The 16,183-nt window shown below is 41.5% G+C and overlaps 1 protein-coding gene across 1 annotated transcript in view; it reads left to right on the top strand.

The window, feature by feature from the left end:
* The window catches only part of cntnap2a (contactin associated protein 2a), a 301,573-nt gene that overhangs the window by 232,152 nt on the left and 53,238 nt on the right, over window positions 1-16,183 (top strand). Inside the window, exons 17-19 of the mRNA XM_067378732.1 lie at window positions 793-1,011; window positions 10,663-10,692; window positions 12,806-13,042. Of these exons, the coding sequence (XP_067234833.1) occupies window positions 793-1,011; window positions 10,663-10,692; window positions 12,806-13,042 (486 nt within the window). The remainder of the gene's footprint in view (window positions 1-792; window positions 1,012-10,662; window positions 10,693-12,805; window positions 13,043-16,183) is intronic.

The raw sequence follows: 16,183 nt of genomic DNA, 5'->3' as shown, positions 1-16,183 counted from the left end.
CAGTACGGTGAACAAACACTCTCCAACACAGTTTAGGGCTGATAAGAGGAATTTTAATGACGTACCTGAGTGAAACGGTCTGATGAGTTTGGAGATTCTGCATTTTAAGTCACTACATTGGATTGTTGTTCTGCCAAACAATTATTGAGCTAAACACTAGTATATGAACATTAAATGAGCCTTTTAATAAAGCATTAAGTAATCATGCAGTCAAAAAACAATGAATTAAGCACTTACAAAATAAAATGTAAATTAAAAATAACTGTTATAAAGTACACAAAATGTTTCAAAACCAATTACAGTTTCAAAATACTGCATTGCATTAATAAATATTTTAAATTAACAATACAAATTGCATACATCTGGAATGCAAACCGCCAACTTTGAAGTAATGCACATTTAAAAACTCTGTCTCCACAATATTTTTTTTATTTTTCATATAAAATTATTTTATTTATATTTTTATATTTATTTACACTGACGAAAATGTTTCAAATAATTATTTTTAAACGTTTTTCAAAGAAGTCTCTTCTGCTCACAAAGGCTGAATTTATATGATCAAAAATATAGTAAAACAGTAATATTGTGAAATATTATTACATTTTATGGTAATAACTGTTTTCTTTGTGAATTTATTTTAAAATGTCATTTATTCCTGTGATGGCAAAGCTGAAATTTCAGCAGCCATTACTTCAGTCTTCAGTGTCACATGATCCTTCAGAAATCATTCTAATATACTTAGTATTATAATAGTTTAAATTGGTCTCTCTGTCTGTTTGTTTTTCCTTACAGCCCCAATGGTGGTGTCATTTTCATTCGATGTAGGAAACGGGCCGGTGGAGCTGAACGTGTACTCTCCTACCCCACTGAACGATGACCAGTGGCATCGGGTCAGCGCAGAGAGGAACACTAAAGAGGCCATTTTGCAACTAGACCAGAAATACAAGGAGGTCAGACCTGCACCTACACAGGGACACACGCGCCTGGAGCTCTACAGCCAGCTTTATGTGGGTAAGGGCCGCATACACATCCACATATAGAGTATATATGGATTTATGTGGGTGAGGACAAACACTTTTCATACGCCCACCCTAAAGAACTGAAGCCCTAAGCCTGTTCATACTTACAGTGATATGGTTGGAGGTCAGCAGGATGCTGTACTGTTGTTCTTTTGTAGTCATTCCTAATGTTATTGATGGGCTCTTGAAAATCTGATTGCTGATTAAAATGGATAAAAGAGGATCTTTCTTTATTATGTACTCTTAAAATAAAGTTTTGTTTGAAAACTTTGGTTTTAAAATTAAAATGATCCTCATCTATATTGGCGTTTCCACTGCGTTTCAGAAACGATCTCTGTCTATACTACTAGACCTAAAACGCATGTCACATAACCGTTCATGCACACTTGACTTGGCATGCACGTACAAGTATAAACTTGCATTTTGCACATGTAGTCAGCTGCAGTATTATAAAAGGCAGAGTTTAAAGGGATAGTTCACCCAAAAATTAAAATTTGATGTTTATCTGCTTACCCCCAGGGGATCCAAGATGTAGGTGACTTTGTTTCTTCAGTAAAACACAAATGATGATTTTTAACTCCAACCTTTGCAGTCTGTCAGTCATATAATGCATTGAAACAGTCATCTATGAGAATAAAAAAAACATGCACAGACAAATCCAAATTAAACCCTGCGGCTCGTGACGACACATTGATGTCCTAAGACACAAAGCAATCGGTTTGTGTGAGAAACCGAACAGTATTTATATAATTTTTTACCTCTAATACACCACTATGTCCAACTGCCTTGAGCATCCGGTGTGTGACTCCAGAAGTGATCTCTCGTGCTTTCCTTCAATGAGTGCAAGAGATTACTTCCGCCGTCAGAGTGCATTCAGACCTCACACACTGGATGCTCAAGGCATTTGTCTATGCATGTTTTTTTTTTTTTTACTCTTATTGATGGAGTTCCCATTGCCATGCATTATACGACTGACAGACTGCAACGGTTGGAGTTAAAAATTATCATTTGTGTTCTACTGAAGAAACAAAGTCACCTACATCTTGGATGTGCGGGGGGTAAGCAGATAAACATAAAATTTTAATTTTTGGGTGAACTATCCCTTTAAAGGTACAGTGTGTAAATTTTAGCAGCATCTAGCGGTGAGGTTTCAAATTGTTCAGTCCACCGCTCACCCCTCCATGTTGAAGCACATAGAGAAGCTATGGAGGCCGGAAGAAGACAAATATGCTGTCGTCTGAGACAGCAGAGAGTAGCCAGTCAAGCAATGAGGTTTTTTTTTTGACCGTTAGCATCACGCTTAAAAATTACCAAAGAGTTTCGATATTTATCCTATTTAAAACTTGACTCTTCTGTAGTTACATCGTGTACTAAGACGACAGAAAATGAAAAGTTGCGATTTTCTAGGCTGATATGGCTAGGAACTATACTCTCATTCAGGCGTAATAATCAAGGAACTTTGCTGCCGTTCCATGGCTGCAGCAGTGCAATGATATTACGCAGCGCCCGTGAGCCCCTGCTTGCACAGGGAACATGCCTTGCAACCATGGAGATGTTTGTGAGAGACGCTGCGTAATATCATTGCATTGCTGCAGCCATGATACGGCAGCAAAGTTCCTTGATTATTACGCCTGAATGAGAGTATAGTTCCTAGCCATATCAGCCTAGAAAATCGCAACTTTTCATTTTTCAAAAAAAGTGGAGTGTTCCTTTAACATGAAAGGGGACCCGTGGTGTATGTAGATAGAAATGGCTCATTCTAAGGTAATAAAAACGGTTCATTATGTAAGGACTTTATACACCACTGAAAACGTCTCGGGTTACATCTGTAACCCTGGTTCCCTGAATAAGGGAACGAGACGCTGCGTAAGCGCTTTGGGAACGCCTCTGTGTGTTACGTCTTGAAGCACTCGTGAAATCGAACCAATAGTGTGACGGGACGTCAGAGCGGGTGACGTCACGGACCAGGAAACTATAAAGCACCCTTGAGAACAAACAACGCCAGCTTCTGAAATAGGGATGAAGCAGACGCTCACAGGCGTGCTGGGAGTATGGCTAAGCTACGCAGCGTCTCGTTCCCTTATTCAGGGAACCAGGGTTACAGATGTAACCCGAGACGTTCCCTTTCATGGGAACATCGACGCTGCGTAAGCGCTTTGGGAACGCTATCCCAACTAGGCCATAGGACCAAATGCATGTCTGTTATCTCTTCAGGACGACAGTACTGAGGACCCTGGAGTGGAGCCCAAATCAAGGTTATAGAACCTAATAAAGGTATGCTGAGACGACCACCCAGCAGCCTCACATATGTCATTGAGGGGAACCCCTGACATCAAAGCCTTTGAGGCAGCCATACCCCTGGTGGAATGTGCCCGGACAGCCAATGGAGAAGGCTGCCCGGAAGACTCATAGGCAAGCGAGATGGCCTCGACCACCCACTTACTCATTCTCTGCTTGGACGCCGGACCTCCTTTGTTAGGAGATCCGTAACATACAAATAATTGTTCAGATTTTCGCCACAGGGCAGCTCTGTGGACGTAAGCATCTAAAGCCCTCACTGGGCAGAGCAGATTTAGTTTTTCCTGATCCGCATTTGCAAAAGGTGGAGGACAAAAGGCCTGCAGCACAATCGGCCCCGGGACACTTGTAGGGACCTTGGGAATATACCCAGGTCTCGGATGCAGAAAAGCTTTGACCATTCCAGGTGCAAAGTCTAGACATGAAGGAGCAACGGATAGTGCTTGTAAATCTCCAATTCTTTTGAGAGATGTTATGGCCAGAAGAAATATGGTTTTCAAAGTGAGAAACTTCTCAGACACTTCTTCCAAAGGTTCAAAGGGAGGCGCAGCTAACCCTTCCAACACAATGGCTAGGTCCCAGGACGGAGTTTTTGTGCGTACCACAGGCCTCAGCCTCTGAGTACCACGGAGAAAACGTATGACTAAAGGGTTTCTACCCACAGAAACGCCTTCTATTTTAGCGTGATAAGCAGAAATCGCTGCAATATATACCTTCAATGTAGAAGGGGTTAAACCGTCCGAGAATTTTTCTTGGAGAAATTGCAGTACATGACTGATGGAGGAGTGGAACGGATCCACCTGTAGTCGGCTACACCAAGTAGCAAACAGCTTCCACTTATACGCATAAAGTTTTCTCGTGGATGGAGCTCTGGAGTGGAGAATGGTCTCTACAACCTCGGTTGAGAGACCGGATTCTATGAGCTCGGCCCCCTCAGGGGCCAGGCCCACAGTTTCCATATCTCCGGGCGGGGGTGAACTATTGAGCCACCCGCTTGAGACAGAAGGTCCTGCCTGATTGGAATCTCCATGGGGGAGCCTTCTAAGAGGGATACTAGATCCGTGAACCATATCCGGGTCGGCCAGAACGGGGCTACCAATATTAGACGGACCCCGTCCCGTCGAACCCTCTCCAGAACTCCGGGGAGCAGAGCGATCGGGGGAAATGCGTACAGACGCAGCCTCGGCCACGTCTGTACCATAGCATCCAGCCCCAGAGGGCAATGAGACGTCTCTTTCGAGGCAAACAAGTCGACTTCTGCGCGACCGAAATTCTTCCATATCAGCTCCACCACCTCGGGGTGGAGCCTCCATTCCCCGGGCCTCGGCCCCTGCCTCGACAGGATGTCTGCCCCCACATTTTGATGTCCCGGGATATAAGCTGCTCTCAGAGAGAGAAATTTCCCCTGGGACCATAGGAGGATCTGATGTGATAATTTGCACAGCTGGCGAGACCTCAGACCCCCCTGATGGTTGATATAGGAGACCACCGACATGTTGTCTGTACGAACTAACACGTGATGGCCCCTTAGGTCTGGGAGGAAGTATTTGAGTGCTCGAAATACCGCCATCATCTCCAGCTGATTTATGTGCCAGGAACGATGATGGTCCCCCCAAAGACCCTGAGCTGAGCGACCACTCATGATCGCCCCCAGCCTGTGAGAGACGCATCCGTCGTTAGCATTTTGCGACGACAAGGAGCCCCCAACACAGGACCTTGGGACAGAAACCAGGGTTTCTTCCACACTGCCAAGGCACGAAGGCATCGCCGCGTGACCTTGATTGTGCGAAAAGGATTTCCCCTCGGAGAAAACCCCCTGGTTCTGAGCCACCACTGTAACGGTCTCATGTGCAGCAGACCAAAAGGTATCACGTTGGAAGCGGCTGCCATCAGACCTAACAGTTTCTGAAACTGTTTTACAGTGAGTGACTGGCCTAATTTCACCCCTTTTCATGGTTGAGAGAATAGAATTCACCCGGGCAGGAGACAGATGTGCCTGCATCGTCGTGGAATTCCAAACTACCCCTAGATAGCTGGTAGTTTGAGCTGGAAGAAGCACACTCTTCTTGGTATTGAGTCTCAACCCTAACCTTCTCATGTGTGACAGAACTACATCTCGATGTTGAACTGCCTGTTGCTCTGATTGAGCCAGAATCAACCAGTCGTCGATATAATTCAGCACGCGGATGCCCTGGAGTCTCAGCGGAGCCAGAGCCGCATCCACGCACTTTGTGAAGGTGCGGGGTGAAAGAGATAGGCCGAACGGAAGAACCTTGTATTGGTAAGCTTCGCCCCCGAAAGCGAACCTGAGGAACTTCCAGTGTGAAGGATGGATTGACACATGAAAGTACGCGTCTTTCAGATCTATTGTCACGAACCAGTCCTCGGACCTGATCTGTGTGGTGATCTGTCTGAGTGTAAGCATCTTGAACTTGAGCTTTTGTACTGAGCGATTTAACATGCGTAAATCTAGAATAGGACGCAACCCTCCATCCTTCTTCGGAACTATGAAGTAGCGGCTGTAAAACCCTGACTGTTTGCCGGGAGGAGGAACCCTCTCGATAGCTCCTTTTTGCAAAAGTGTCATAACTTCTTGTTCCATGACCAGAGACTGCTGGGGGCCTACCACTGTAGGGAGGACCCCGTTGAACTGGGGCGGGCGAGACCCGAATTGTATTTTGTAACCCTTTTCTATCATCTGCAGTACCCACTGAGAAATATTGGGAAGACGTTTCCATTCTTCCAAAAATTCTACTAAGGGAACCAACCTCTCGAGGCTGGTCTCTGGTGTTTTTTGAGCACTTGGCTCGACGCCCTGGAGCGGCGCACCGGCAGGAAGAAGTCGAATCAAGCGCTGACCGGCCCTCCTCAGAGGGTCGGTGGGGGCCGCTGCGCCCCGTAACGCACGAGACGGCGGGGTTGGCAGAACGGCCCCCTGAGGGCGCCGAAGAGGGGTTAGTATTATAGATTTTAATTTTACAAGACCCTCTTCGGAGGGGCTGCCCTCAGAAGTCCTGAACCCCTGACGTCAGGACTTCTTCGAAGCCTTCCTCGCGATAATGACAGTCCGCAGATCTGTCTTACCCTTGGAAGGCTTCGCTTGCGTTGCCCTCCCCGGTCCCCAAGATCTTTGCGGGGGAGCACGGGTGGCAACACTTTGTTTCTGTTGCGCTCTATGCGCAGTCGAGGAGCTTGTAGACGGCCGAGGCTGCTCCCGCTCAGCAACCTCGGCAGAGCGGCGAGGGAGGAACTTTTGGAAGGCCGCCGACTGTCTTTTTGCCTCCTGGAACCTCTCAACGACAGATGTAACCGAGTCGCCGAAGAGGCCCAGGGGAGACACAGGTGCATCTAGAAGCACAGACTTATCTCGCTCTTTTATATCTGATAAGTTGAGCCATAAATGTCTCTCCGTGGCCACCAGGGCTGCCATAGAGCGGCCTATTGATTTTGCCGTCTCCTTGGTGGCCCGGAGAGATAAGTCGGTAGCCTTCCTGAGCTCTTGGATAGCGTCAAAAGTCGCCTCGCCACTCTCGTCTATCTCCCCCAGCAGGTCGGCTTGATATGCCTGGAGGATGGCCATAGTGTGGAGACATGCGGCCGCCTGACCTGCTGAGGCATAAGCCCTGCCCACCAGCGCTGATGTTGTACGCAGGGGTCTGGTGGGCAAAGTCGGGGATTTTAGGGACGATGCTGTCTCAGGCGAGAGATAGCTCGCGAGCGTCTCCTCAACCTGAGGCATCGCCCCATAACCGTGCTGTTTACCTCCTACTATATTACTATATAGAGTGGTTTGTGGGTTGTAAACACGAAATTGTGCTGGCTTGTGCCACGATCTCGACACCTCGGTGTGGAGATCGTGGAAAAACGGCAATCCCCGGGGCTGAGGCTGTGATCGGGCGGGGAGAAAGCGCTCATCCAATTTGCTTTTTGTTTGCGCTTCTGATCTTTCTTCTGGCCATTCTATTTTTAACTTTGCCACCGCCCGAGTCACAACATCTAAAAGCTCCTCATGAGCTGGAGATGAGGATGGCGGGTCCTCCTCTCCAGCCCCGACGCTCGCTACATCCATCTCCTCGGAGCTGGATAAGTGAAGCGCCGGTGCAGGTGCCTCTACCCTGGGGGAAGAAACCGCAGCGCGTGCTTCCGCAGCCAGGGGAGAGACACTGGGTCTGGCGGGTGAAGGCTGAGATAGGGCAGGACCCGTCTCTAGCCCCTCCGCCAGATCCATCTGTGAACCCCAGGACTGAAGCCGCCGCTGTGCCTCGGCAGCAGCGGGACCCGAACCCTGGGGAACACTCGCCGCGGCGCCCTCTTTATTCTTGTCAAAGAACGCGCGGCGTGAGCGGAGTGTACGGAGCGTCAGTTTTTCACAATGTACACAGACAGCTCCCTCGAGAGCTGCCTGTGCATGCTCCACTCCCAAACAAGCAACGCACATCTCGTGTGTATCCCCGCCCGTGATGAAGCGAGGGCAGGGATGAACGCACTTAACAAACTGTTGCTTGCTTGAACTCGCCATTTGTGTCTCACAATATATATATGTATATATTATATGTGCTTGGTGAACTAAAATACTCTTGTCCTCGGACGAAGAGATATTTTGTTTGCTGTGTAGATATAAAGGGACAGACAACACCAAATAAGACACACGATAACACAGAGCGCTGCTGAAGACTTCAGAAGCTGGCGTTCTTTGTTCTCAAGGGTGCTTTATAGTTTCCTGGTCCGTGACGTCACCCGCTCTGACGTCCCGTCACACTATTGGTTCGATTTCACGAGTGCTTCAAGACGTAACACACAGAGGCGTTCCCAAAGCGCTTACGCAGCGTCGATGTTCCCATGAAAGGGAACATAGTTTCACTTTACATTATATTGCATTTCTTTCAATAGATCCTCCTAAAATACACACTGCACCTTTAACTGAACAACGGCTGCTAAAAAGGACCACAAAGTCAGAAAAGCATGCAGTTCGGTCTCCATGTTATTGTTTACACGGTCGTTGAGGATGGTATGTTACAAAGCCATTGAGAGAGACGGCTCTGAGCTGCGTTTCCTAAAAGCATTGTACCAACAGTCTCTACGATCAATTTAGACTTACGATGCTTTTGAGAAACGCAGCCCTGGTCTGTTATTGTTGTGTTCCATACCTTCATTTTCAAAAGTTTTCAAAAGCTTTCAAAAGCTTTTTACACTGAAACGCAACCCCGGAGTTTTCAAACTAAAACAGTGTCTGTAGCATTTTCGAAAGTTTCAGTTTTCAAGGGATGAAAATGCCGGAGTAGTGTAAACAACAGGAGTGTCCATAACAGAAGTTATGTGTTTTAAACCGAAAACACACTAAACGGGCCTTAGATTATTAAAATGTTCTTCACACTATGAAAAAAATGTTTCTTTTGAGAGCAGTTTACTGAAATGTTCTTTGGGGAACCAAAAAATGGTGAAATGGTGAAAACCCTCTTTTGGAACCTTTATTTTTAAGAGTGTACTCAAAAAAGACTCAATTCCTCCTGAATCTCTCTATTCTTAGCTGTTCTTTTGAGTTTGAATTATTCTCTTTTCTCTCTCTCCATCACTTTCTCACTGTTTTCCTCCCTGTCTCTCACTGTTTTTGCTGAAAAATCAGCTGTTTCTCTTGTGCACAGCGCTCTATGTTCTCGTGTGTCTGAAAGTGAAAATGTATTTATAGTCAGCAGTCTAATGCAGGTGTAGCTATTAAAATCTGCACTTAATGACATGGAACCCTGGGGAACCTATTCGCCTCCAAAGTATGAAAAAGTCTACTGTAAAGAAAGGGAAGTTGAAAATGGGTTTGACTGAATATGGCAGAAAAATGTCTTGGGTACAGCAGGGAATGTGACTAATAATGGTGTCACGTGAGCTATGCTAACATTAGCAAGGAGTCTTATTATGGCTTTAAATGTGTGAAAAAGCTGTGTCACTCATGAGGCAATTATCTTTTGAACAGAATAGCTTTGGGCTTTCATTGTGCTATTTTGTGCTTTGACTTATTCTTTTCAACAAATGACTCTGACGCTCATTAAGAAAACGGAAGATAATACACCCCGATGGCTTTCTTGAGAAAGCTTTTAGAAAGCTTGTCTAGTTTGCATATTTAAAGCTTGACATCAAGAGAAATGTCCAGGTTTCCAAAAAGGAGAAAATGAGCTGAAAGCCCTAGTTTTAACTGATATCAAAGCTATTAATTGATTTTGTAAAGCAAAATTCTCCAACACAGGAATACAAATTTTGAAATATTCACAAACAAATTTTATTTATTTAATTATTTATTTATTTATTTTATTTTTTTGAAATGGACAGTGTGAACTGATTTTGGAAATAAATCAATCTTGCCAACTCTAGCTGCATCTTTGCCACTAAAGTTTAAATTAGATGGTATATGAATGTTGGATCTTGAAACAAGTATAGCTTAATGAGAAGGTCATCATGGATTAATATTCAATATATTGCCCAGCCTAAGCCGTAACCCTCTCTAGATCTCATTTACATGTTGTCCATGGAGCGCATGAAATTTTCATTCTTATTCTGGATTTAGATCGGAAGAATTTTGGACTGGCATTTCAGTTTCATTATCAAGCACACTAGGGTTAGGTGTAATGAGCCTTTCAGTTCAAATGAATGTCTAATCCCTGTCCATTGTTTCAGTAGAAATGTAAAATGTTGATGTGAATGTTTGCAGGGAGCAGCTCTCAGTCTTTAATCCCTGACCCTCAGTGGGAAAGCTAATTGGTTTATATGTGCTGAGTGGGCAGGGGTGGAGATGTCCAGACCTGTCAAGCCTCTCTTTGGCCTCCTCTCCTCTGCTTATGAATTGCTCTGTGCTCACTTTTTCAGCACCATTTAGTCCCATGCCTTAATTTATTGATAAAGCAGATTGCCTTCTACTTCCTTTCACCCATGGATGCTTGTTTCTATTTAAATTTGTTTTGCATTTATAGTGGCCTCTTTATATTTAATGGAGGATTAAATGCATGCTCGTACTTTATTGTCTTTCTCTTCATTTCAAATAACAAGCAGACCTTTGATTTAACAGCAACTAACACGTTTGCATTAGTTCCTGGTTTTATAATATGCATATGTCGGTATTCACTGTTTACATGAATCTTTAATACTTCTCTGCTACCCACCATCAAGTTGTTTTTCTTTTTGTGTTCTCTTTAAAGCTTGGCCTTGGTTATGCATTAAGTTTCTCATCACTGCATGTTTTTTAAATGATTTTCTTATTATATATAATTTATTATTATTATTTTTTTATTATTTTATATTTTGGTGTTATTTTTCTTTCTTTCATTGCTTGCACGTCTGGGCGGTATGTGTTCTCCAAAAGGGAAGCCAGCTTCATGGGCCTGTCAGGACAGTAGGTAACTTTTTTGTAAAATGTACCCCAACAAACAGTCTAGTGTAACCTAGATTATCTATCTATCTATCTATCTATCTATCTATCTATCTATCTATCTATCTATCTATCTATCTATCTATCTATCTATCTATCTATCTATCTATCTATCGTCTATCTGTCTGTCTCTGTCTACTATTATACTATCATTATGTCTATCATATATCTATCTATCCACCTATCTATCTATCCACCTATCTATCTATCTATCTATCTATCTATCTATCTATCTATCTATCTATCTATCTATCCACCTATCTATCTATCCATCTATCTATCTATCTATCTATCTATCTGTCTACTATTATACTATCATTATGTCTATCATATATCTATCTATCTATCCACCTATCTATCCACCTATCTATCTATCTATCTATCTATCTATCTATCTATCTATCTATCTATCTATCTATCTATCTATCTGTCTGTCTGTCTGTCTGTCTCTCTTGTCTACTATTATACTATCATTATGTCTATCTATCTATCTATCTATCTATCTATCTATCTATCTATCTATCTATCTATCTATCTATCGTCTATCTGTCTGTCTCTGTCTACTATTATACTATCATTATGTCTATCATATATCTATCTATCCACCTATCTATCTATCCACCTATCTATCTATCTATCTATCTATCTATCCACCTATCTATCTATCCACCTATCTATCTATCTATCTATCTATCTATCTATCTATCTATCTATCTGTCTACTATTATACTATCATTATGTCTATCATATATCTATCTATCTATCCACCTATCTATCCACCTATCTATCTATCTATCTATCTATCTATCTATCTATCTATCTATCTATCTATCTATCATCTGTCTGTCTGTCTGTGATATTTTGTACATATGATCTTTTGCTGTAACGTAAGGCTACAAACAGACTGTACAATGCAAACGTTAAAGCAGAAAAACTACTGCACTAGGCAGGATGGTCTAATAAATGTAATATGCTAATTCATTACAGTTTCATTAGAAAATAATTTCCAATTCAGGGCTCATCAGAGATGGAGGCAGTTTTAACAGCTTGACATAAAAGCCTCTTTCCTCACGCATATTATTCATGATACTGTACTTTTTTTTAAAAGTTAAAACACATCTTGTGTTGTTTAAAACAATGCTGGTGAAAAAGTTTTGTTAAGTTGATTCTTCAGTAACAAACGAGGGCAGTAGAAAAAGCCTGCTAAGTGACATGAATCCAATTGGAACAATCATGCAATGGGGTATAAATAGAAATGTTAATTAAAATGTGTTTGTGTGTTTATCTTGTGTTTGTCCTTGAAACATGAGACATTGTGTCTTACATTTTATAATAGTAGAGCATATTTACTATACATTTGATGATAAGAGTTCCACTCAGGTTTATTAGCAAAGGACTCAGTGAGTTTGTTTTGTATTAAATAGGCAACCAGGTCACCATTTCAATTAAAACTCCACTGTTAATGTGAGTTTGAGTTAAACTGAGTTTAGAAAACTTTGAAAACTGTATTTGTTTTTTTGTTCTGTACAGAATAAGCACACTGAAGTGTCTCTAATCTATAGATACTCCAATCCATATTTCTCTGGACGAATTGATAAACCTTTCTCGATTGGCAGCTTGATAAATTGTAGTAGGTTTGTACTTGTGTGTTTTTATTATTTACCGTTAGTAAATAATTGATGCATCCTGCCAGGATATTTACTATTAATCTAGTATTAATCTAGCAAATTATTGTATGATTTCTGTTTAACTAGGCAGTTTCCTTTTAATGAAAAGGGCACAACATTGAGCAATTGGTAAATATTTATTTTCTCTTGGAAGTGAAACTCTAATGGTGTCTGATTTCTCCAAGGTCTATTGTATTGAATGGTACATGCCGTAATGAATGAAACGCACCAAAAGGGGTTCAACTATTGGCTGAAACTTAGTGTTTCTCATTTAAGCTTTTGTTTTCAAGATTGTTGTTGAGCCTGCAATAAAAATGAAGGACCATGTCATTTTGTTGTGCCACTTATGCTTTTATTAAGACCATTGTCGAGCGAAATATTGACTAGTCTTGTTTCCATTTCTCATCCAGGTGCAGCAGGAGGTCAGAGAGGATTTCTCGGATGCATCCGCTCTTTGAAGATGAACGGGGTGACTCTTGACTTAGAAGAGAGGGCAAAAGTCACTCCTGGTGTGAAGCCTGGTTGTTCTGGTCACTGCACCAGTTTTGGGATGTATTGCCGTAATGGCGGCAAGTGTGAGGAGAAATACAATGGCTATTCCTGTGACTGCACAACCACAGCTTATGATGGGCCTTTCTGTTCGAAAGGTCAGTTTGCATAATGCCAATTAAAACATTTCTGTGAAGTTGATACACCTTAACCAGAGATATGACATTGAACAACTTGTTCTTTAAACTTAAAACTTGTACATTGAAAATGTGTCTGGACTAAAATTGTCAGGAATCACTGAGAGCAACACTTTGCATTCAAGCTCCGCCTCCCTCATTTGAATATAGTAATAGCATCGCTGACATGAACAGGCCTTTTCTGTAGTTCGTGCTGTGGGTCAAGACCTCCATCAAACACTCAATGCCCTTCGTTTAAAGATGGTGACTATGAGCCAGAGACTCAGATGATTGCCCTTAGCTTTCAACATCTCCTTTTGCTTGAAATATGCATGAACAACCTTGTAATTGCAAGGTTTTAACTCACATTTCCATATTAAACATATTTACTTGTGCCATCTAGGGGTATTGCAGTCAATATCGAATTCTCTCAGATTCTTTGCCTCTAGGTCAGTGCAATTGCTCCCACAGGCTGCCTTACATCTGTGGCTCAATACTACAGTTTCACTCCAGGAAGAGGAATCTCTTCTCTGTGCTGCTTCACTTGGTTTGGAGCCATGGATGTGATGCATTCCTTCACACACTCAAAAAAATGACACTTTAAACTAACTCGTCAATTATGGACAGTGGTTCCACACAACCAACTTAGTTTCTATTAACATTAAAGGTTTATTTTTACTCTATGCAAAATCCTTGAGTTGTGACAAAATAACTGACTAAGGAAGAATCCATGTAAAATAGTTATGTCCAACTTACTCAATTCAATCATGGACAGTGGTTCCACATGATTGAGACAAGTAAAATCCAATAGAATCAACCATGTTAAATTAACTAGAATCAATTGTGTTCATTTAAAATAAAATAAATAAAAAGCAATAAATAAATAAATAAATAAAAAATAAATTGTTTCATATACATTGATTTTTACAATTAATTCTTCTTGTTTAATTTTGTGATGTTATGTGCTAGAAATCTAGATGTGATACTGGATTCATCCTAAATTGCCTTAACCAAAAACATCGTAAAGCCTAAATTGATCATAAGTCCATTGGGGGCAATGGTTTTACAATCAACATAGGCTTACAATGCTTTTGGGAAATGCAATTCAGAGCACTACTACAGTGATTACTTTCTTATTAAAGTAATTTGAAATTTTGTTAGCAGGTCCTCAACCCAAGCACAAGTGCAACAATTCACCACAATGGTAACCAAAAAATAATAATTTAATTAACAGAAACTTTTAAATACCAACATAATAAAACAGTAAACAATAAAAAGTCTTTCCATTTTCTCATCTTCCTAAAAACTGCTTAAAATAACACTTTATTTCAACATTTACACTCCTAGTTCAGCCCCTTTGCAAAGCATGATGGGAAGTGAAAATCCTGTTTGATTGAGTCCTGGTTGGGTTTACTTGATTGAAACATGTTATTCTAATATGAAAACATCAAGTTAAGTCAAAAAGTAATTGTTTCAACTTAATTTAACATGAAGCAATTGAATTTGAACCAGAAACCTAATACAATGGTGTTGAATCAAAATAAGTTGTTTAAATAAAGTGAACAGCATCAAAAAATAATTTTTTTCAGTGCATCTATATGCTATTTAGTGCATTTTTCTAGGCTTAAACGGTAAGTTCACCCAAAAATGAAAATGGTGTCATCATTTACTCACCCTCGTGTTGTTCCAAACCTGTATGACTTTAAATCTTTTGCAGAATAACTTTATCTTTTGTCCATACAATGAAACTTAATGTGGTTAAAGTGTTGTTTTGGACACCCTTGAATATTATTGTATGTTAAAAGAAAACAGATCTTCAGTATATTTTATGTTCCACAGAAAAAAAAATTAAACAGCGTATGAGAATAACACACAAGAGAAGAAATCGTTGAATAAAATTGTTACTTTTGTTTTGTTTTTGCGCACAAAAAGTATTCTCGTTGCTTCGTAAAATTAAGGTTGAACCACTGTAGTCATTTGGACTATTTTAACAATGTCTTTAGTACCTTTCTGGACCTTGACAGAGGAGGTTAAATTGCTGTCTATTGACTCATATGGAGTCATATACCTCTCGGATTTCATCAAAAATATCTTACAGTTTTGCTCCGTTGGTTTGGCTCATTTCTTGAAACCGAAATTTCATTCTCAAAACTCTAAGATCATTTAGCAAAACAGTCTTACAGTTCAGAACAACACTATGGCTCACTTGCAAAAGCTCATATCTCTCCCAAAACTGTTCACTCATGCTTCAAAACTAAATTCTTTTCCCATATAAATGCAGCCTACAGTGCTGTAAATAAAGCTGGAGTTTCACAACTAACAGTTCTTCACTGGTCGCTCATTTCCTTCCAATGCCATTATTCTCTACAATAGCGTAAAAAAAGAAAACATCAAATCAGTCATACACTACAGTTAGAGACAATTACATAGGAATGTTCTATGTTCTCCACAAGTTCAATATACTATAGGCCACTACTCCAGTGGTTCCAAACCTGGGGTACATGTACCCCTATGCAGAGGTACTACAGGGGGTATTTGACAGAAAGGGGAGGGTGTCAGGTGTAGGGAGGACGAGGACTCAAATGCAGGTTAGAAGGGCATTTTATTAAGCAATAAAAATAAAAACAAAAACACAACAAAAACAACCCCGTGGGGGGAAAACAGACTTGACTTGACTTGACTTGACAAAAGGAAACACCAGGAAAAATATGACAACGAACCAGCACAGGACTGCAAACACAAGGAGAATAAATAGGAGAGCAAACAAGGCAGGTAACAAGGGAGGACAGGTGGGGCAAATCAACCAATAATGAGGTAACAAGGTGGGCGGGGTCAAGACAATAGACGTGAGAGCACATGGCACAAAGAAACACATGACAAGCCATGTGCTCACACCAAAACAAAACAAAGACACAAGCACATGGCCAATGAAGACAAATCACAAGCCATGTGCTTACACAAGACGAGACATGAACACGTGACTATGAAAACTCATAAGCCACGTGTTCACACAAAACAAGACAACATGAGAGCACGCAGCCCGTGAAACACAGACTGCGTGCTGCACAAGACAACACCACAACATGAAAGCACGCGGCAGGTGGAAATCACCGCGTGCTACAC

Source organism: Chanodichthys erythropterus, chromosome 23 (assembly GCF_024489055.1).
Source record: "Chanodichthys erythropterus isolate Z2021 chromosome 23, ASM2448905v1, whole genome shotgun sequence".
NCBI lineage: Eukaryota > Metazoa > Chordata > Actinopteri > Cypriniformes > Xenocyprididae > Chanodichthys > Chanodichthys erythropterus.
The sequence above is the reverse complement of the archived record's forward strand: the minus strand, read 5'-3'. Positions and strand labels throughout refer to the sequence as shown.